This window comes from Capricornis sumatraensis, chromosome 7, assembly GCF_032405125.1.
Source record: "Capricornis sumatraensis isolate serow.1 chromosome 7, serow.2, whole genome shotgun sequence".
NCBI lineage: Eukaryota > Metazoa > Chordata > Mammalia > Artiodactyla > Bovidae > Capricornis > Capricornis sumatraensis.
In genome coordinates, this window is record NC_091075.1 from 89,091,391 (window position 1) to 89,114,747 (window position 23,357).

Consider the following 23,357-nt stretch of genomic DNA (forward strand, 5'->3'; position numbering starts at 1 on the left):
GAGGTTGAGTGGTGTGGAACATAGGATAAATATATAATATTTACCTGAAGCATCACTTGTACTTATATATTTGGAAGGAAATATTTTATAATAAAACATAAATTTATTAATTTTAAGTGTAAAATCCATGAGAGTCTTTAAAGTTTCAAGGTAAAGCATAGACATTTACAGAGATATTTTGAGGCTGGGTGGATGCCTCAGTATTCCCCCCTGATTAAAGTTTTAAGAACACATTAGCACATTGGACTAAAGTATTGGTTGGCAACATGGATGATTTAATAGCCATATCATAGCCATTTTCAGCTTAAAGTGCACATTTTAAAGTCTTTGTTTTTGACTTCTTCATCGAGGGCTCTGCAGTTTCTCACCACTTCTTGGGCACAGAGGATAGTGATAGGATCTTTAGTTTCACTTTGTTCCGTAAAAAACCAGTTAGGACCCAAAGCTTCGGAGAGAGATGCCTTTCTGCTTCTGAGAACAAGTTAAATCACGAACTGCTTTATTTGGAGCCAGTTGGAGGTAGCATACTGCTGGCAATTCCAAAGCATTAAAAAAACAAAAGTTATGGTTATTAATTTTTGAAGACACAAGGGCATAAATCAATATTATAGCAGTGTCAGTATCGCCGTAGGAACTGGTTTCTACTGAATGTGGCAGCAAAATAGATGTTTGCAGATTGTTTTGATGGAACGTCATCCACTGGGCTTCAATTTATTCGCCCGGCGGCCTGACTTTTGAAACAGAGTTGCTGCACTTGAAGTAGAGAAGAAAATCCTTCCTCTGAACATTTCTGACATTTCTGGACTTAGCAAATAATTCTATTTGCAAGCATTTGTAATGTAGATCTGCAAATGTTTTTAATTGGAATTGAACATGTTGCTAAGAGATGTGCCTCGAAACATCTGTCTGACATGTTTCACTGAGGTGGAGATTAGGGAAATGAGTCCATAAAGCAGAGTGGTCAGCTGGTCACCATGGTGGTACAGGCCACTTAAAAACACGGATTACATGTGTTTTTAAAAGTTCTCTAGAGAGGGCTGTAGAATGGAAAGGTACTTTTTCAGCTAATGTGCTGAATTGTTGTAAGCAGTAATTGACCCTGACAGTAGGATAGGCTTAAAGATTGTATGTTAACCAAGAGCTTGCAGATATTCAAGCTGGATTTAGACAAGGTAGAGGAACAAGCTCAAATTGCGAACATCCATTGGCTCATAGAAAAAGCAAGAGAATTCCAGAAGAACATCTACTTCTGCTTCATTGACTATGCGAAAGCTTTGACTGTGTGGATCACAACAAACTGTGAAAAATTGTTAAAGAGATGGGAATACCAGACCACCTTACCTGCTTTCTGAGAAGTCTGTATGAGGGTCAAGAAGCAACAGTTAGAACTGGACATGGACAATGGACTAATTCCAAATTGGGAAAGGAGTATGTCAAGGCTGTATATTGTCAGCTTGCTTATTTAACTTGTATGCAGAATACATCATGCAAAATGCTGGGCTGGATGAATCACAAGCTGGAATCAAGGTTGCCGGGAGAAATATCAATAAATTCAGATATGCAGATGACACCACCCTTATGGTGGAAAGCGAAGAGGAATTGAAGAACCTCCTGATGAAGGTGAAAGAAGAGAGTGAAAAAGTTGCCTTAAAACTCAACATTCAAAAAACAAAGATCATGGCATCTGGTCCTATCACTTCATGGCAAATAAATGGGGAGACACTGGAAACGGTGAGAGACTTTATTTTCTTGGGCTCCAAAATCACTGCAGATGGTGACTAAAGCCATGAAATTAAAAGACACTTGCTCCTTGGAAGAAAAACTATGACCAACCTAGACAGCATATTAAAAAGCAGAGACATTACTTTGCCAACAAAGGTCCGTCTAGTCCAAGCTATAGTTTTTCCAATAGTCATGTATGGATGTGAGAGTTGGACCTTAAAGAAAGCTGAACACCGAAGAATTGATGCTTTTGAACTGTGGTGTTGGAGAAGGCTCTTGAGAGTCCTTTGGACTGTAAGGAGATCAAACCAGTCAATCATAAAGGAAATCAGTCCTGAATATTCACTGGAAGGACTGATGCTGAAACTGAAGCTCCAATAGTTTGGCCATCTGATGCGAAGAACTGATTCATTAGGAAAAGACCCTGCTGCTGGGAAAGATTGAAGGCAGGAGGAGAAGGGGATGACAGAGGATGACACAGTTGGATGGCATCACTGACTCAATGGACATGAGTTTGAACAGTCTCTGGGAGTTGGTGATGGACAAGGAAGCCTGGCGTGCTGCTGTCCGTGGGGTCTCAAAGAGTCGGACATGACTGAGCAACTGAACTGAACTGAAAGACTGTAATTCTCCTTGGCTAATTTTTATGGTATACTGTTAGTTTTTTTTAACCTCTAAGATTTTTATGAACATGTGTGTGTGTGCTGTTATTTGATTTTATTCTTATTTTCCAGCATCCATTCATCACTGGAAGTTAGGCACATAAAAATCTAGGAGGTTAGTTTATTCCCTGGAATGAGCATTTTTAAAAAAGATTTTTGAAAGTTGTTTGATGTGTTTGAAGAAAATAATTTTCCAAAGCAATTGCATTCATTTTACACAAAACTCTGCTCGTATGGGTTTGTACACATTTTATCTGATTCTCAAACAGATCTATAACCCTCAGAGTTAAAACTGACAAGTTCATAGGCTATGTTGTTTGAACTCTGGAATGAATTTAGACTCTTAAAGCCACTTATAATCAGAGGAAAATAAAAGTAATAGATTGAATGGCTTGTTGAAAATTAAAGGAATAATGGCTCAATCCCAAGCTTGGTGTAGCAAAAGTTGAGGACTCATTGGAAGGCACTTGGTAATATATAATGGTTGGTTACTTAAAGAAAAAATATGTGTTGTTATTATCAAGATTTTAATGTGACTCACTTTCACAGAGTTCAAGTCAGTGACCAGATATCTTTTTGAATTATGGCTCATGGACTCTTGAAGGGTACCCCGTGTAAAGAAAGACAATATAAATAGAAATAAAGTATGTACTATAATAAAATATAATTACTATAATAATAAAATAGTACAGACTTTATTTCTATAAAATAGTATACAGTAAAATAGTGCAGGCTTTGTAGTCAGCCAAATCTACATAACTGCATTCTGGCTTAGATTCCTCCATTACTAGGTTTGTGATCTGAGTAATGTATGTAACCTCCTTGAACATATTTCATTTATGAGTATAGAGATAACAATGCTAGGTTATAGAAGTGTTCTTCAGAGAGATAATATGTTCCTAGTTTGTGCTATTTACTGATCGATGTTCTTATTAAGTAGTATTTTCAATCAAGTGGCCTAACTAATGCAAATATTACAGTTTAAACTGATTGGCTGGAAAAAATAGAAAGCAAGCTGAAGACTATTCAGTAAACCCCATATTAGTAACTTTTTTGAAGTTCAACTTCTTTTGAAGAAGCTTGCCTGTGGTGCTCAGTTGACAGAGGAAGAATGAAATTTTGTGATCCTGGACAAATTTAGGAGTATAAATTTTGGAAGAAGAGACTGAAATGGATGTGTAGCCCAGTTTGCTTACATATGATTATATCCTAAATGAGATTGTAAGCCAAGTTTTTATTGTTCTCGAAGTCTTTGATCATTTAAAATAGTAATAGATTCAAGATAGAAGAGATTCTCAATTCTGAAGTGAGCTTGATTTCAGCATGTGAAAGAATAAATATTTTTTGACTCAGTTCAGTTCAGTTGCTCAGTCATGTCTGACTCTTTGCAACCCCATGAATTGCAGCACGCCAGGCCTCCCTGTTCATCACCAACTCTCGGAGTTCACTCAGACTCATGTCCATTGAGTTGGTGATGCCACCCAGCCATCTCACCCTCTGTCGTCCCCTTCTCCTCCTGCCCCCAATCCCTCCCAGCATCCACTCTTCGCCATGAGGTAGCCAAAGTACTGGAGCTTCAGCTTTAGCATCATTCCTTCCAAAGAAATCCCAGGGTTGATCTCCTTTAGAATGGGCTGGTTGGATCTCCTTGCAGTCCAAGGGACTCTCAAGAGTCTTCTCCAACACCACAGATCAAAAGCATCAATTCTTTGGTGCTCAGCCTTCTTCATAGTCCCAACTCTCACATCCATACATGACCACAGGAAAAACCATAGCCTTGACTAGATGGACCTTAGTTGGCAAAGTAATGTCTCTGCTTTTGAATATGCTATCTAGGTTTGTCATAACTTTTCTTCCAAGGAGTAAGCGTCTTTTAATTTCATGGCTGCAGTCACCATCTGCAGATTTGGGAGCCCCCCCAAAATAAAGTCTGACACTGTTTCCACTGTTTCCCCATCTATTTCCCATGAAGTGATGGGACCGGATGCCATGATCTTCAGTTCAGAGCATACTAATTTCATAGGCAAATTAACCAATTGTCATTCATGGCAGGATGTACCATACAAACATTTCAGAAAAACTTTAATGGCAGTTGATGTTTCTGAAGTGAATTCTTGGGCATAGCCATGCGTATGACTCAGATGAATTATTCTGTAGGAGAAAATTTGGTAGCCACTGATTTAATGTCCAAAAATACAAATATTAATGTTTAGGTCTATTTTATAATAGTGGCCAGAAAAAATGATTATTAACTGACTTTCAGAATTCAGTTACCTGAGATCACAAGTAACTATTAGATAGCATTTCGGGGTGTGGTTTCAAGTAAGATTAGATGAATATAACTTCATAAGAACTGGGCATTGGCCAGTTTTTCTTTGAGTATACAAGGCAGAAGTTCAGAGTATATTTTAATAACTATATTTATTCTTATGTAAATCAGCGATGGCATATGTAAAAATATTTAGACCCTTGTTTTAAAAAACTAGACTTTTTAAAGGAACTTGGTAACAAAACTTCCTAAATCTGTTAGGCAAGTGTAGAGACTGAGTATACCTTATGGTATAATAATCTTCATGTGTCTGTGCTTTGTTGCAGCTCAGAAATAACCAGTGTTGTTTAATACTTATTGAATATCTCTTGGGTTGCTGATGTATATTTACTTTGAAAACAGACACTGCTTGAAGAGAAAAAGTAGATGGTTGTCAGTAGGATCTGTGCATCAAAATGTATGCGCTACACAGAATTTCCACATTCAGTAAGTCACCCTTGTGCATAGCTTAGTTCCTTTTACCATGTATTCTTATTAATCTGTGACCCATCACACATACCTTTCCTTTTCTGTGTTTGGGATACCTCATCCTTCCGGCCTTTGTTATTCTTCCAGTGAAGTCTTGGTTTTTAAAATCATCTTAGATATTTCATGCTCACTTAGGTCTCTGGAGTGGGTTATGTGCCTTTACCTCTTTAGATCTTTTTAACTGAGGTTCATTTTTCTTGCCACTATTGATGATAAATTCATTGAAAAAGGAAGAGTAAATATTTTCATTGATTTTACAATTCCTTTATGTAGCTGGTGTTTAAATACTCCTAGTTCCTGCTCACCACATGTCTTTAACTGAAAAGAGGGGTAAATAAAGGGTGAGAACATTGCTAAGGTTTACTAGTTTTTACCTTTAGGAATGCCAAATTTAGTTTTTTTAGTCTTTGCATTTGTTCATAGGTATTGTTTCTCAAAGGAAAGGTGAAATGAAAAATAACAGCATGAACAGTGCTTTAGAAGACTGTTGGATCTAATAGCACTGTCTTGTATTTCTGAATAGATGTTGTAATGCAGAAGAACAAAATTCAATTCCAGCATCCATGGATATACCTTGTAATAATCTCTCTTTTTCCTTTTCCTATTGTTATATGTCAAAGAGACAGGGAAGGTCTCTTTGAGTCAGAGGGTAAGGGAGATTTGACCATTTGGAATTGGAGCCAAGCACGGGATCTAGGACTTACAATTCCAATTCTATCACTCCACCCATGATTACTGTTTACTCAGGGCTGTGTTGTCTCAATAGCTAAGTTGCCTGGCAGTCATTAGACAGGAGGGCATGTGCAGAACTCCATCTGAACAATGAATGCTTCCTAAGCTATAAAGATATAGTTCCCCCGAGATTGTGAGAAAAAGCTCCTGTGAACATTTTGTTGATCACATGGGGGGGGATTTGCCAACATATCAGCAAGATTTGGAGAGTCTTTAGTATCTTACATGGCTTCCCAGATGACGCTAGTGGTAAAATATCTGCCTGCCAATGCAGGAGACACAGGAGACGTGGATTCGATCCCTGGGTCAGGAAGCTCCCCTGGAGAAGGAGATGTCTACTCACTCCAGTGTTCTTTCCTGAAGGATCCCGTGGACAAATGAGCTTAATGGGCTACAGTCTATGAGGCTGGAAAGAGTTGGACACGACTAAGTGACTTAGTACACATAGTATCTTGTGTGAGTCCTCCTTAAAATACATTGAGAACAATCACCACATCTCATCATACCCCCTAAAACAACAGTAGTTCTTTAGGTCATTTTCACATTATTAGATAACTTGAGTATTTATATTTAATATTTGCCTTGACCTACTGACTTACCTACCTATCCATACTGTTGCTTTTATCTCAGTTTATCCTAGTTTTTCACTCTTAATTTGGTTATTTGATCTTAATTCTTTCTCCTGGTTCCTTTAGGTTTTCTGTTTAGAGTTGCTGACTTTGGCATTTGGCCTTGGCTTCCTGTCAGACATTTTGACTCGTCTCATTTATTCAGACCCAGAGACCTTCTATTACTTAATTAAGAGTTTTCTGTCTCATTCTTTGTGTCCCTTTATATCTGAATCCCAGATACCCCACTTTGTTCATGGCTCCTGCGTGCCCCTCCTCATAAGGAAAGTGGCAAAGGGGTTGGACAATTTTGAAGTGAATGCATAATCTCTATAAGGTTACTAGAGCATTTTTTGAACATAGTGTTAGGAAAGACAGATTTGAGTTTATGTAGGTTTTCAAAAATGTGATAAATTGACAAAAGTATTTCTAAACCAGCTTGGATCCATGATGGATCTAAGGAAAGAGTGGTCTGAGAAGGCAAAGGAACTCTAAATTTTGTGACTGATAATTAATTGGAAATTCTGCAGCCAGTTAAGGAATGGCCAAGCCTTACACATCACCACAAGACTTAGAAGTGACTAAATACTCTCTCTGCCTGTTCTTTCTGCAGACTCAGGCTGTTTGTAATGAATGACTTTTGAAGTGGTGCTCATTTACTTTCTCCTCTGATGAACTGAGGTTATCTCCAGATGACTTGAAGTCATAAACAGACCTTTTATATAAGGGATAAAGAAATGTCAGATAGAAGGATTATAGTGAAAACATACTGTGTTGAAAAGGGTGACTTCCTTAGTTTGTTGACATTACTCTGTGAAATACATAGATGATTCACAGCAGACCTTAATGGGTAATGAAAATCCCTAACCAGCCCACATGCACAGTCTGATCTATGTTGTCCATCAGCTTTGTGTGGTTTAACTGTATGGATAACTCAGAAGGAAGTTTATTTCTATAACAAATGATGCTCTTCTCTTCTAAAATATGGTTTTCAAAACTTAGCTGATCTCATTTTATTGGCTGTTGAAAATGGATTTAGTAAATCTCTATTAATAACTTGGGAAGGTACTTAATGAAACAGCATGAAAACTTATCGTTTATAGTAACTGGACTCCTGTTATTCATGTACCATTTTGGGGGGATTTTGAAGTATATATATATATATATATGTGTGTGTGTGTGTGTGTGTGTATATATATATATATATATACCTTTATTATTATTTTTTGCTGTTTATTTATTTTTAATATAAATTTATTTATTTTAATTGGAGGCGAATTACTTTACAGTGTTGATGTATGGCAAAAGCATGTGCCATTTCTGAAGTAGTTGAATTCAGGCTTTACCTGCTAGTAAAGAATTCAGTCTTTAAAATTCTGGCCTGGTTTTGAGGTCTTTGCTGGCCAGTGGACTTATGTTGCTGGTTGGCTTCAATAATGCAGAGGCTTCTGGGTAGATTTTGTTGTTGTTCAGTTACTAAGTTGTGTTTGACTCTTTGTGACCCCATGGACTGTAGCACCCCAGGCCTCCCTGTCCTTCACCATCTCTCAGAATTTGCTCAAACCCATGTGCATTGAGTCGGTGATGCCATCCAACCATCTCATCCTCTGTCACCCCTTCTTTTTCTTGCCCTCAGTCTTGCTGGCCAAAGTATTGGAGCTTCAACATCAGTCCTTCTAATAAATATTCAGGGTTGATTTCCTTTAGGATTGACTGGTTTGGTGTCCTTGCATTCCAGGGGACTCTCCAGAGTCTTCTCCAGCACCACAATTCAAAAGCATCCATTCTTCAGCGTTCAGCCTGCTTTATGGTCCAACTCACATATCCATATGTGACTACAGAAAAACCATAGCTTTGACTATATGGACCTTTGTCAGCAAAGTGATGTCTCTGCTTTTTAATACACTGTCTAGGTTTGCCATAGCTTTTCTTCCAAGGTTAAAACAAGGCAAATGAAGCATCATGTTGTGTGAGAACAGTGAAACTATTAAAGTCAGGTCTGTCATGTTGGAGGACCTGCTGTATGGTTTTCTTTGCTGAGAATGGAACTAAGCTTTAGAGAAGTAAGGGATCACTCACCACCAATTTTGGATCTTCAAGTCAGAGCAGACAACGCAGAAAACAAGAAAAGCATACTATAGAATCTTGCTGATGTTTCTGTATTACCTTCAGAGTTCTATCAAAATCCTTAGGGCAATGATATATCCGTGGAGAATGTGACTGTTTTTCTTTAGAAAGATTTAGAACCCATGTAATGTTTCCTTTTTAACAGGATTATGTTTTGAATCACTTTCTCAATATCACTATCCAGGAAAGATGGGTAAAATATTTTGGCCTTGTGGGGATGAGGTCAGAAGTCCTAAAGATTGCTTTACGCTTGGTGCCTTTATATTCTTAGGCATTTTGAAAGAGAGTCTGCAGGAAGGAGGATGCCTTCTTTTGTATATGCAGGCATCTAATGGCAGCATTAGCCATGATGGTTGTGATGCTAATATTAGAGCAATAAATTTAGCTACTTTGTATAGAAAAGGGTTGCACTCGAGCAAGTCTGTAGAGGATATTTTGGGAATCGGGTAGATTTCTTAGTGTTGATGAGAATTGAGTCTGACTTTAGGAACCTCAGGGTATAAATTGTGCTGATAATTGTTCTGAGTTGAATCTGGAGAAAATGCTGATGTATTCACTCTGAAGCAGAGTGATTCATCATGTAAAGCTTATCATGGACAGCTCTGGCAGAGCAAAGAGAAGTGAAGTAGGGAGTAAGAAATTAAAGGAAAATGGAAATGGAAACTGTGACATGCGTTGGGAACTTTTCCATCTTTTAGGAAGAGCTTGCTGGTGGCCTTTTTCTTAACCATCTTAATTAGAGTGTAAGTTCTTCTGTACAGATAGCATCTTGCCTTCCCAAGCCAATTGCATGAAGCCCCTCACCCTGTCCCCATTCTTCTGAGTCCATGGAATTATTTTTAGACCTTTGTGGCTGCTCCATCTGCTTGCTTTCAGAACCATGGCCAGTCCTGTAACATGGTTCAGAAGTGGCTGTTTGAATCCCTAGACAGCAGTAAAGGCAAATGCATGAGGGTTATGCTTGTTTTGTTGAGAAAGATAATTGAGATTCTGCAATTTCAAGTATGGTAGGGAAGTGCCTGGCACTAATTTGGCATGACTGCCCTCAAGTTAGCAGTTAAATATACCTTAATAGGTTTGTTTTCCTTATAATAATGACATTAATGTTAATTTTAGAAAATTTGGAGATTACATATGAGCAAAATGAGGAAGACAAGAATCATCAATAATTCTATCATTTAGGGATAATAATTGCTTACATTTGGTTCTGGTGTTTTTTTGTATACATACTATATAAATCAGTAAGCTTGAAGAAGCCCAATTATAACTGGAATAAACAAAACAGAATGTATTGATTCACGGAAGGATCAGGATAAAGCTGGTTCTTTGGGGAAAGGAATTTGATCTGAACAAAAGACTAGAAGGGAGTTAAAAATAAGAACCAAAGTTAATGCTTATCCAAATGTGCAAGGCATTAGGTATCTTGTAACTTTAACAAGGCAGATACACCCTTCTGGTTACATTTGAGTGAATAGGCATGGTTATAGGAATTCTTCCTTGCTTGAGTCGTTTTTCTTCTGGAAATTCTCTGGCATGTAATAGGTGTCAAAAGACATAACTTACGACTCTAGCAGGGGCCAAGTAACACTCTGAACAATGTACTGACTCATCAGATCCACATTATTGGTCATGACATTCCATCCAGACTTCTTGGTCACTTGCTGTTTTTTTTCACTACTGTGTTGCTTTGGCACCTTGGGTATTGCCTCCTTGGAAACTCTGGGTGCTGGCTTCCTTAGCAGGGTATTGACACTGCCACGCTGGGCCCTAGTGACTATGTCTATAGTGTGGTACCCTCTCTAGATGATTTTGCAGACAGAGGGCATCAACAATGGGGCTGGAGCCAAACGGATAAGTGTGAATCATCCCTTGGGGACCCAGAAAATACTTGAGAGGTAGATATATCAGTGGGGTGCAGACTGCAGATTTTTCACGATATGCAACTGGGACAGTGTCAATGAAATTGGGTTATTACTATTTCTGTGAGCCCATTTCTTCCCCAAGGGCTCATGAATACCATGCAAACTTGGATTCAGTGAAGTAGGGAAAATGATAGGGTGATAAGAGAAGTCTAGAAAAAAAGTCAAAAAGTTCAGTTTTAACATTGATTAGTTACTGTGTTAGTTCAAGCTGCCATACTTGAACAATAGGAATTTATTCATCACAGTTATGGAGGCCGAGAAGTCAAGGTCAAGGTACCAGGTGATTTTGTTCCCTGGTCAGGGCCCAGCTCCAGGCTTCACATGGGAGCTTTCTCCCTGTGTCTCCTTCACATGGCGGAGAGAAAGAGGAAGTAAACTCGCTGGCGTCTCCTCTCATAAGTGCATTAAGCACATTATCAGGGATCCACTCTCATAATCTTATCTAAACTCAACTGTCGCCCTAATAATCTCCAGATATTATCACATTATGGACTAGAGTTTCCAACATATGAAATTTGTCAGGGACACAGCCCCGTTTGTAACAGTTACTTAATTTGGATCACTACCAGGCTTGCTAAAACCCAAAATGACTGATTAAAATTTTATGTCTTTCTGAAAGAGATTATTGAAATATTGGAATAATGTTACTAATATAATTAATATAATTGGAATGATTAATTAAAAGCATCAGCAGACCCCAAAGACTTTGAGCCAATGTTTTTTTCAATATGATGTGCCCTGAAGTTTCATAGATAAAATTTGTTTGACTGCTACGCCATCACTGGGACTACTTCTCTGTGAACATCTTAGCAGCATTTATTATTTTGATTGACTGTGCTGTGGTTTTGTGAGATCTCAGTTCCCTGATCAGGGATTGAACCTAGACCATGGCAGTAAAAGCACTGAATCCCAAACATTGGACTACCAGGGAACTCCCAGCAGCATAAATACACATAGTAACCCCACTGAAAAGCCTAGTTCTAATTTTCCAACACACCATGTTAGCAGAAATTATGAAGGAGAAATGCAGAATAAATCGGAGAATGTAAGGGCTACCACCTTTTTGTATGCGAGACAGCAAAAGAGACACAGATATATAGAACAGTCTTTTGGACTCTGTGGGAGAGGGAGAGGGTGGGATGATTTGGGAGAGTGGTATTGAAACATGTATAATATCATATAAGAAACGAATCGCCAGTCCAGGTTTGATGCAGGATACAGGATACTTGGGGCTGGTGCACTGGGATGACCCAGAGGGATAGTACGGGGAGGGAGGTGGGAGGGGGTTCAGGATGAGGAATACGTGTACACCCGTGGCGGATTCATGTTGATGTATGGCAAAACCAATATAATATTGTAAAATAATTAGCCTCCAGTTAAAATAAATAAATTTAAATTAAAAAAAAAGAATTCTGAATAGGTTATAGACATGACTGGCATCCTGTTAACATTTTTGTAATGCTACCCTTAGGTAAATTAATTTTTTTCCAATATTTTGAAGATGAAAGGCTAAGACACATGTGTTTTCCAAAAATGTCTCAGCAAACTCCACTTTTTATCACCTCTTGCTGGCTGAAATTGGTAGCATTCTGAAATCCAGGCTTTTACTGCTATTGACTCTTTATAGCTGAGTAATAATGTCATGGCATATTACGGATAATTGTGATAATTGGCAGCTTTTCATGTGTGGGAGCTTAAAATACATGGATACCTAAGTATTTTAAAAAATTATCCACCTTAATGAATGCTATTTGCCTGTTTCAATTTCTTAGCTAATTTGAAACAGAAAAAGTAACCGTCTAATTTACCTGTCTAGAGCCTGCCAGCATGTAAATCAATAGTCATTTTCTGGATATGTTGAAGGAGAGGTGAGTTCAGGCATGGAGAAAGTCTCATGACTTGAACAGATCACTCCAATAAAAGTTGGATTGATGAAAACAGATTCTTCAGTTAATTTGAAGGAGCTGAAACATGGATGGCTAATATAGGTTCGCCCTACCCTAACTCATTCAAATGGAAGCGTAGACATCTATATCATAACTCTTTGGTTGCAAGTGACAAAAAATATTGCCTCTGATTACTTTTAGCTTAAAGGGAATCCTTACATATGATTGAAAAGTTACTGACTTCAGGCATGGTTGGATCTAGGGGCTTAAATGATAGTATCAGGACCCTGTTTCTGTCTTGGTTCTGAGTTCCTTATTCCCAGGCAGGCTTTTCCCTTAGGGTTTTAAGGTGGCCATCTACACTGAAAGCTTTTATTACCATCTTAGCACCTTAAGCATAAAGTGAAGATTTATTTCCTGGAAGTTAAAAAAAAAAAAAGCTAATGCTTATTTATTCTGTTTGTCCTGGATTAGAGAAAATATCCAGTCAAAAATTAATTATTGTGGCCAAGAATCGTGATGTTCTTATTGTCCAGGCCTGGGGCACAGCGGGTAATTCAATATCAGTGGACTTCTAAGTATAAAGATGTTTCTCCAAGGAAAATGGGGTGCTGTTATCAAAAAGAAAAAAAGGTCAGGGTTGCTAGGTGGGCAGGAGTAACAAATGCCTTTGCAATGTATGTGTGTATGTTAAAGATTTGTATGAATATGGGGATTTATACATTTAGCTATTTAATCATTTCTTGTAGTTATGAATGTGAAAAGAAGTTTGAGGATTTTCTATATACATTTAAGTGTGTTTGAGTACTACAGTGGCCTAATAGGTAATTGTGAAAGTTTTAACAACCATGATACTGACCTACAAACTTTTATCTCAGCATGAAGAAGATAAATGAATACTTAAAATGATAACTATATAAACCAGTTGGTGATAGCACATTAATAAGTTGGAGAAGCAAATAGTTATTTCTTTTTATACTTTGGTTTGAGAGCTAAGACTTTACCAGATGGTGGACTTTGACAAGAAGAAAATACAAAATCCAGAAGTCCTCATTTAACCCACAGAAGGGGATTTGCATGTAAACTTGTCCTGCTCAGTATGAATGTTCATTATGATCATTATTTCTATTGAAAAAAAGTTTTTTTTGGGGTAGCCTGCAGGGTGACCACAGTGGGAGGTTTTACAGACCAAAAATAAAAGAGCACGTTCACAAATTGCCTTTCAGCAGATAATGAACCAAATGTCCGATTAATTTACTTTAGGACTATTTCATATGCCATTATGATTTCTGCCTCTTCTGAAATCCAGTACATTTACTGTCTGTACTGTTCATATGGAGATCTGAGCATTTTTAAAGATGAGATCATCCATTAGAGTGTGGTGGCTAAGAAGTAGTCTTGGAAATAACACAAGTGGATTTGAGGTCATATCACTTATTGTTATGTCAACTTGGAGAAGTCTCTTAGCTTCTTAATACTCAAGTTTCCCTAGCTGTAGTGCGAAAGAAATACAAGAGAATAATAGTAGTGGATATTTCATAGGCTTGTGTAAAATAAACTATGTAAATGGAAAGTGCTTCACACAATGCCTAGTCCAGTGTAACCATTCAAAAGTCTTACATATTGAGTATTATATTTTTATTGATAGCATGTTTCACATTATTATATGTTATCTTCCAGCATTAAATTCCTTGAAGATAGAGATATTATCTTAAAAATATTTGTATTATCTCAACAAATACCATGGCATGTTGAATACACTGAAAGCTAATCAGTTACAGTACCAAATGAAAGTGTAGGAACTATACTTCAAATCTCGCTAACCCCTGTTTTCCATTTTTTGCATTTTCCCATCATGTCATTTTCCTAGTTGAGCTTAACAAGAGGCAGAGGACAGAAGCATAGAATGATATCCTGTGAGGAACTGGGGCAGAATAGATGTTATTCATTTTTTTCATTCATTCTTTTACTCAATTTCCCATCCATTCTCTTTTGTATAACTTCAGTGTATATGTGATAGGTGCCAAGAACAGTTTAGGTAAGGCATGAAAACCTGTGAAGACAAAGTACAGCAATGAATAACACACCGAGCCATGGATATTAAATGTCTTAATAGATATGCACATTAAATGTTGTGGTCCCTCAGGGTAGAAGGAGATTGCATCTAGCAGAGGAAAATAGTTGACCTGAAGTATTCATTCTTTTATATGTGACATAACAGGAAATGGCGAATGTATTTTGGTACAGTTCATGCAAAGATGGATTAAGGGGAAGGGTAGAATAAGGGCAGTTTTCAAAACTTAGATATTTTCCATTTCAGAGTCCTTGATGTCAGCTGCTTTTTGCAAGCACATATTTGTGTGCTGGAAAATGTACAAGGTTTGTTTAGCCATATCTACTTCCCTGGTGGCTCAGAGGTTAAAGCGTCTGCCTGCAATGCGGAAGACCTGGGTTCGATCCCTGGGTCAGGAAGATCCCCTGGAGAAGGAAATGGCAACCCACTCCAGTATTCTTGCCTAGAGAATCCCATGGACAGAGGAGCCTGGTGGGCTACAGTCCATGGGGTCGCAAAGAGTCGGACACGACTGAGGGAGTGACTTAACTTAATTCATTAATACTCAGAATGACTCTTACATGCACAGTATTGTATCGGTCTTTAAGGAGGGTGCGTAAAACGCAGCCCCTGTGTTCTAGGACCTCAGTGACCTAGTTAGAGAGACAAGGCACATCTAGAAAAGTTAGGTAATAACGAGCAAGCCATGTATTGGTTGGTGCCTCAGTGAATAATTCAAAGTGTAGTTATGATTTCAGTAAATGAGAGTCACATTTCTGGGGAATGGTTACTATAGGTTATTGGAAAAGTTAGCATTTTCAACTGGGCCTTAGAAATGGAATCAGAGAGGAAAGAATAGTGTAGTTGTATTCTGTCATGGGACACTTCTGGGTTGCTGTGGGAGACAAGGATGGACACACAGATTGAGGCCAGAGTGACGAGAAAGGCAAATGGGGAGTAGACAGTTGTGTAGCCAAGGCATGGTGGAGAGGTTTCATTGCATGCCCTCGCTGATATGTGGATGGTGGCTGCCCAGATGAATGCGGAGGCCAAGTTCAAGCTCCGCAGGAGAGAGTGTGAGGATGATGTCTGCTGTGGTGGCTGCTGGTGGCAGTGGGTGGACAGCATTCCTGCCATGCATTTGCCTTCTTCCTGTCGGTAGCAGGGGTTTGCTGGCACCACGTGTCCCCAGCCTCTGCAGACCATCACGTTGTCCTCCGACAGGTGGACCTGGGTCAGAGGTAACCACATTCAAGTAGGACCCTCCAGGGAATTCTTGAACCACTCAAAAACCCAAAATATATTTTAACCCAGAGGATGAATGAAAAAAGGAAAAAAAAATCAAAGCAGATTAAAGGCATTAACTTCATTTTGATCTGCAGATCTTCTGTTCTGACAAAAGTAATTGGATGAATTTGACAGTTTCTCTTTCTCGTTCCTTTCTTTCTTCTTCTCTTACCCTCTCTCATTTTTTTCTCTAGGTTTTCTTTTATGATGAAACTAGATTAGTTATTACTTAGAATTGTAATCTATTCATGTGTATATTCTGTGATATTCTGATGTTCTCAAACCCCCTACTCCTCTGGTATTAAATTAAGACTGAAAGGGCTTCTTTATTTTCTTGTTCTTTTATTGGCTATTTCCTGGACTGTATGGACACCTTTGCATTCTCATTACTGAAGCCACTTAATTTACTAAAGTAAATCGTGCAGAACTTTTGGCTATTTTCTTTCTTATCTAGTATCTTTTCAACATAGAGGGATTGTCAAGGCTAACAGCTGTGAGAGCTTGCTTTCTTAGAAGCCAGGCAGGTTTTGCTGGCAAGGGCTGGCAATTTTTAAATGAATCTGTATCTTGTATTTTAGCTACTCTGGTGATCATCACCATTCCAGTTTTTAGGTGGGGGAACTTGAGACACAGAGAGGATAACTAACTTGTCTCAGATCACACAACAAATAAGTAATGGAGTTTGGATTCAAACCCAGTTTGGCTAAGGAGTCTGAAAATAATGGTATAGCTCATATTTAGCTCATTTCTTTATTTGACCAGGACTTCCCTGGTGGCTCAGACGGTAAAGCATCTGCCTGCAATGCGGGAGACCTGGGTTGAGTCCCTGGGTTGGGAAGAACTCCTGGAGAAGGAAATGGCAACCCTCTCCAGTATTCTTGCCTGGAAGATCCTATGGACAAAGGAGCCTGGTAGGCTACAGTCCATGGGGTTGCAGAGTCGGACATGACTGAGCAACTTCACTCACTTCACTTTTATCTGATCAAAAGTTATAGGGGAAAAATGAATTCCTGACATGCTTCATTGCACCCTGCATATCTTGGTGTTAATAATGTTAAAAATTGGGGAGGGTGTTTGTTGGCCCTGGAAGATGCCTCTCCCACATGTTGATATTGACGATACAATACCTCTTATTTCTGATTCTTGGAGAAGTTTTCTTTTGATGAGGGGAGCAACTAAGGAAAGAAACTAGAATGGCAAGCCAGTTTATGACGTGTGATTTTGGAATTTTATCCTGGAGATCGTTATACTGGTTGCTCAGAGGCTATATTTAATAAATAAGACAACTTGTGAAAGGTGCTCAGTCGCAGTGCCCAGAGAGGAAGACCTGGAGGTAACATGACATCTTTCTTTCTTTCTGTTTTGCAGAGGTGCAGCAAGTTGCTGTCTGATAAGCAATGAGCTGTACTTTTCTAACTTGAGAACATCAGACTGCAGAGTAGTGCTCTGTGGATTCCAGTTCAGCACAGATGAACTGTGCAGGGTCTGTGCAGGAGAGTTTGTTTTTTAAGCAGGAGAGATGTTCATTCTTTGTTAGAGGTGAAGACAAAGCCACACAGCATCTTTTAGAAATGAACAAAAAGTTGATTCTCTAAACATAGACTTTTCTGAAAGCTAATTCTGTCTGTCTCATGGATCTTTGATGTTGAACGTTGATGAAAATCACTCAAATTTGTGACTGTCAGTTTCAGAACCACTGTGCTGAATAGCTATATCTTTAGTAATGTGAACGCTTTCCTTGTTAGGTGTAGTATTTAGATTCCAAATTCTCCCAATCGTTTCTTACCCTCCTATCATTCCTTTTATGTGTTCTCTGATCCTCTAAAATAATCACACATCCCGTTTCTTGATTGGAAAGACCTTGCAAATGTTTTTACACAAAAATCCTAGAACTTTAGGTTTTTTTTTCTCCCAGAGATTTAGGAAATTTCAAAGCCACTTTTTTTCTAATTACAAAAGTAAAACATACTGTATCTTATGTTAATATGTATTCAGTTACCTTGTTTTAATGTTCTGGAAGCACAGAACAATTTGCAGATGTTTTTCTTGTTTGCTGGTTTATATACTTTCTTATTCACTTAACTAATTAATTAATTAGTTAATGTTTGTTTTCCCTCCAACATATAAATTAGAATATTTTTGTTAGGTTCTTTGCTTTATCGTCAAAGCCTGAAGCAAAACCTATTTAAAGCATAGACTTTACTCAATAAATATTGCTGAATGAATACATGAATGAATTATGCATGTATTAGAATTGATATGAAAGCAAAAAGAAGAAAATAGAAGCTCTAGAAATAAACTGAATAGCATTTAAAAGATATATATACAGGCAGTCCTTGCTTTGCATTGTATTGCAGGACCATAAAAATGACTATGCAAGCTGAAATTATATAAAACAATCCTAATGATCAATGAGAAAAGTTATTATTGTTCTTTGACATTTAAAAAGTTTTCCAAATCATTAAAATTTCGCTTAGTGTTGACTGTAAAGGTAGAGGGAAATGAAAGAAATAATAAAACCAGTATTTATTTAGTACAAGTTAATTTAAAACATTAGAAGCATTGAGATTAAAGCGGTTGATTTCTTTGTAAAATCTTGTCAGAAGTAGTTTGCTTGTTTCCTGTAGTACAGTTTATGAAATGGAGTGAACATCTTTTCTGGGCCCAGAGGAGTTGTCATATTCCTAAGTCTGGATCAGCTTCCAACATTTTATCCTTTGTGCTTTCCAAGTCAGGAAATGTGTATGAGAGTTCCTTAAACGTGAAGGGTTTTTTTTTTTTTTTTTTGCCAGTATCACTTCCTCCGGGACATCATTATCATTTTGTTACAACCACTTGCCTTACTATTTATGTTAATGAGTTTGCTTTCACTAAGTTCCCCTGACTGTACATCTGGAGTCTCTGAAATGGGGAACGGCAGTGTTATCTACATTTCCATAATCAATTAGATCTTAACTCCATTTGTGTTTGACGTAGGTTGCACTTCCAGCATTAGTACTTTTTGTTTCTGGGCTGTACTTCCATCTTTGTTGGCCAACTCCCTCTTTTGATTATTCATGTCATATGCATTTATTGTTGCAAGAAAAGGAGGCCGTACCACTATGCACTTTGCTGTCTGTGCATGAACTGGATAACAAATGTGTAGTGACCAGTCACTGGCAGACTTTGAAAGGGGCGCTATGATTGGTCATGATCATGATGCACGTATGTTATTTACATGGTAGCTGATGGACTGAAGAGCTAGCAGTGAACTTTGTATTTTATGCAATTATTCATAGTTAATATACCACACAACTGAAACTTAAGCTGTGGTGCTGGGCTATTGGGGTTATTTAACTCAACTGTAGTAGCTGAAATTCACACTCATTAGAACCATGCAAAATGAGGGCTCCCTTGTTTCCAGACTATCTTATGGATACGTGTGTATTTTTTCTTTGGCAAAGTGGGTTGCTTTATGCATGTGATTTTGTAGTTTTATTTTTTCAATTAATATTATATGATATGCATGTCAAAAAACAATAATCTCATCTTTATGTTTTATGATGACATAGTATTTGATTGAATGGTCTTAACCAATGGTCTGTTTAACCAATCCTCCTTTTTGGACATTCAGGCTTTTTCTAGTTTTCTCAATTACAAAATACACTATAGTGGTCAGCTCTGTAGATAAGATGTTGTGATAGCAACTGTTATTTATTTGAAATGAACATCTTTCTAGGGGTAGAATTGCTGGCTCACAGGATAGATATACTTTGAAAACATTTCCATATTTTTTTTCAAATTTCCCTTTAGAAAGATGTTTCTGTTTGGACTCCTACCAGTGATGTAAATTGAAAGATGCTGGCGCATATGTCCTAAACCCTTGCCCACATTGAGAGTGTCATTCTTTGAAGTTTTTGCCATTTTTATAGGCAAAACATGTATTTTATTTTAATAATTAGTTTTGATTACTAGGTAGGTTGAATATTTTTCATGAGTTTGTAGTAAATGTATTTTGACCTATGGAATTTTATTCTGCCTAGTATTATAGCAGTTTTCAGATGGTTGGAATTATTTTCGTTTTATTAGGTTGAGAGCATATATTACTACAAAGCTCTACAGATGAATAAATCTGTGTACTCGGACCATAGTCGCGTGTATATACCATTCTTTGGACTTGGACCACAGTCACATGTATATACCATTCTTTGGGGATTATAAGGAATATCCATGGGCTTTATCTTACAACTGTCAGTTTCCAAAAGCTTTCCTTTTTTTTCCCTTTTATTTTAAAGAAAGAGAAAACAGCCCACATCTAGGAGGAGATTCTAGTTAATTTTTCATTACATGACTTTTAGGAGATGGGGTCAGAAGGAGCTAGTAGGGCATTCAATTATGTGCTCAAGCAAGTTGGAAGGTTTTTTCCCCTTCTGGTGTACAATATTTTACTTGGGCTTGTTTTTCAAGTGCACTGAAGTGTGACTAAACATTTTTGGGTACTGCCATTATGTAAAGAAGAGGCTCCGTCTTGTTAAATATTCCTTCATCAACTTTGCAGTTAGGCAGTTACGGGCAGTAAGGAGCCTGCAAGGGCATGCATGGGCTTTGGGCATTGGGCACAGGGAGGGTGGCTGGGAGGCGGGGGCCTGGGGGAAACTTAGGATTGGGGTGCTGTCTTGCCCCCTCCCACTGCTGTAGAGAAAATGATTGGCTCCAGCTGGTTTCTGTCTCAGACTTTTGGATGGGTCATCAGTAGAGAAAGAGAGAAGCTCACGTGGTTGGACCTCAGCTCATCTGAGGGCTAAAGGTTCTCCGTCAGTCGGGACGTGGAATTGGAGCTCTGTCCTTCTGGAGCGTGGTGGAGAACTGAGACACGGTTCAGAACCAAAGGAGTAGAGAAGGCCTTGAATTCCTTTTGTCTTTAGGTTGGGGGCGAGGGAGGCTCAGTGAGGAAGATGTCCACTGAAAATGTGGAAGGGAAGCCCACCACCTCTGGGGACAGAGGAAGACCTCGGAGCTACACTTTGCTCAGGGTTGTCCAGCCGATGTTTAACCGCAGTATTTTCAATTCTGCAGTCTCTCCTGCAGCAGAACGCATCCGATTCATCTTGGGCGAGGAAGATGACAGCCCAGCACCCCCTCAGCTCTTCACGGAACTGGATGAGCTGCTGGCCGTGGATGGGCAAGAGATGGAGTGGAAGGAGACAGCGAGGTGAGGCATGACTGAGTGTGCAGGACTGAGCCAGGAAAACAAGGACGGGGCAAGATCCTCGTCTGTGAGCCCCTTTCTCTAACCTGAGCACTTTGAATGACCGATGAGCCTGAGGTTGGCTGGTTAAAGATTAAAATGATTCTTTTTCTTCTCTTTGACATTGACATGGATGCAAGACACCCTTTGTTTCACTGCTGGGGTCATTGGTCTTCATTTTAACCTTTATAAGATATTAGAAGTAAATCGCCATTTATAGGTATTTAACAATAAAATATTTTTAAGAGGGAAAGTCAGGCACCTAAAATGATGGTCTGGAGAGATATACCCATGGTCTCCACATGCCAAGGTATCTTGTGGTACCATGTCTTACTTGTTACCCATTCCCTGTTAGGGGGAGGTGGCAAAGACAATGACCATTATCCACAAACTTGCCATTATTCCAAGTGAAAACTTGTCATCTTTTAAAAATAGAGTGAAAACAAGTAGAAGGTTCACTTGGATTGGGAGTAGTAGGGACCCGAGTTTAATTTCAGACCCTTGTCACCTGCCAGCTCATAACATTCATCATCATATATAAATATACATATTATATATATATGCAACTTAAGATATACAATATATAAATATATATGTTGAACTATGTTGTATTTATATTATATAGTTTTATAAATATATATCATGTTATATTAGATATATCATTGTGTCATGGATGTTTACATACATACATGTATATATGTGGAAATGCTATATAAATTGTTAAGCACTGCACAAATATCTAAAGTTTCATTAATCTCACAACAGAGCTTTTCTTTCTTTCTACATGTAGATTTAGTTATATATGCCACATTAAATCGTCTATGACATATAAAAATCATTTAATACAAAGATGTTGATATAGTGGCAGTTATTGGTCTGTTGTCATCACTATATGGAGGTTCAACGTATTTGACTTTCACCAACAAAATAATATGGACATATCCCTTTTATAGGCTGTAATTTAATTCACATCAATTAAATTCAGCCAGTATGTTTTTAATGACTCTAACCTGGGTCTCCTACATTGCAGACAGATTCTTTACCATCTGAGCCACCAGGGAAGCCCAAACAATATGCCTTTTATAGGCTGTAATTTATTTCAAATCAATTAAATTTAGCCATAACGTTTTGAATCTACAGTACGTGTTGGGCACTGTTTTAGGTACTGGGAATACAGAAGTGAGCAATAACTCATTTCTGCCCCTGCATCTCAAATGCTCCCTCTGGAAGCTCTTCTTTCTTTGCTCTCTTGGGGGCCTCTTCCTGGTCGTTGTCTCTTTTTCCCCTCTCTTCGCACCAATCACCTGGATATTAAAAGTTTTTCATAAATTATGCTTTTAGTTGATAAAACATTCTCCCGAAGAAGTCTGTCAAACTGAAAACTTGTACCAGTATCTCTATTTCATTATTTCTTTTTATTCTTTCTAACAGAAAAGATCAGAGTGAGAATTATACTGGTGCAGCATTAATTAAGTGTCGGGGAGATTTTGGTTTAGTTTTGACTTTGCTGCTAACTAGCAGGTCATATAATCATGTAGTTTTCCTGAGCTTGTGTTTTTTATGTTGTCAAATGAGAGTCATATTGGGTTGCATTGTTTCTAATATCATTGCATTTTATAGCTCTAAAATTCCATCCCTCTTTGTATATTGGTGTCATCAGCTGCAACTAGAAGAGTTCCATTGATTCTTAACTTTCATCTTAAAATTCTGTGTGAGTACCTATATAGAGTAGAATTCAGGTACAGCATTCTGTTTTTAATTTTAGCCAAATGCAGACTGTACTTTATTTTATGTGACCTCTGGTCCCAGAAATGTGAAGGGATCACAGCTCATTGTATCAGTAGTTCAAAATTGAATGAGATGGACACAGTATTTTCATTTAAGATTCTTAAAGGTTAAGATCGTCATGAATACTTTACCATCTTTAAAAGGTGGTTATTTCCTTGGGAACAACATATGTGTCCTTTTGGTGATGTCATGGGCTCCTGAGAGACTGTACTGCTGGAGAAAAAGTGTGGTGGGTGTACACCGTGTCACGGAGGAAACTGTCCAGAAAGAAACATACTGACAATAGTCTACCTTCTATAACTTCTCCTATATAGGACTTGCCACAATTACTATTAATTAATTAATCATATGTGTGATATTCTTTTTTTCATTTTGTTTACCTCATTATACTCATTCCCCTGAAGGGAGAGATTATGATTATGATTAGTTGAGAACTGATTGCCTTAGAGTCTACTGTTCTAAATATAATAATTTCTTAGAATTATTATGTGATCAAAGTTAGAGGTCTGTGATAGTCCATTTCTTTCTGACTGATGTACAGCTCAG

The 23,357-nt window shown here is 38.0% G+C and overlaps 1 protein-coding gene across 2 annotated transcripts in view; it reads left to right on the forward strand.

The window, feature by feature from the left end:
* The window catches only part of SLC4A4 (solute carrier family 4 member 4), a 308,892-nt gene that overhangs the window by 78,139 nt on the left and 207,396 nt on the right, over positions 1 to 23,357 (forward strand). For both annotated transcript variants that reach the window (XM_068974914.1, XM_068974915.1), the window contains exon 3: positions 20,852 to 20,987. In XM_068974914.1, coding sequence (XP_068831015.1) covers positions 20,852 to 20,987 — 136 coding nt within the window. The remainder of the gene's footprint in view (positions 1 to 20,851; positions 20,988 to 23,357) is intronic.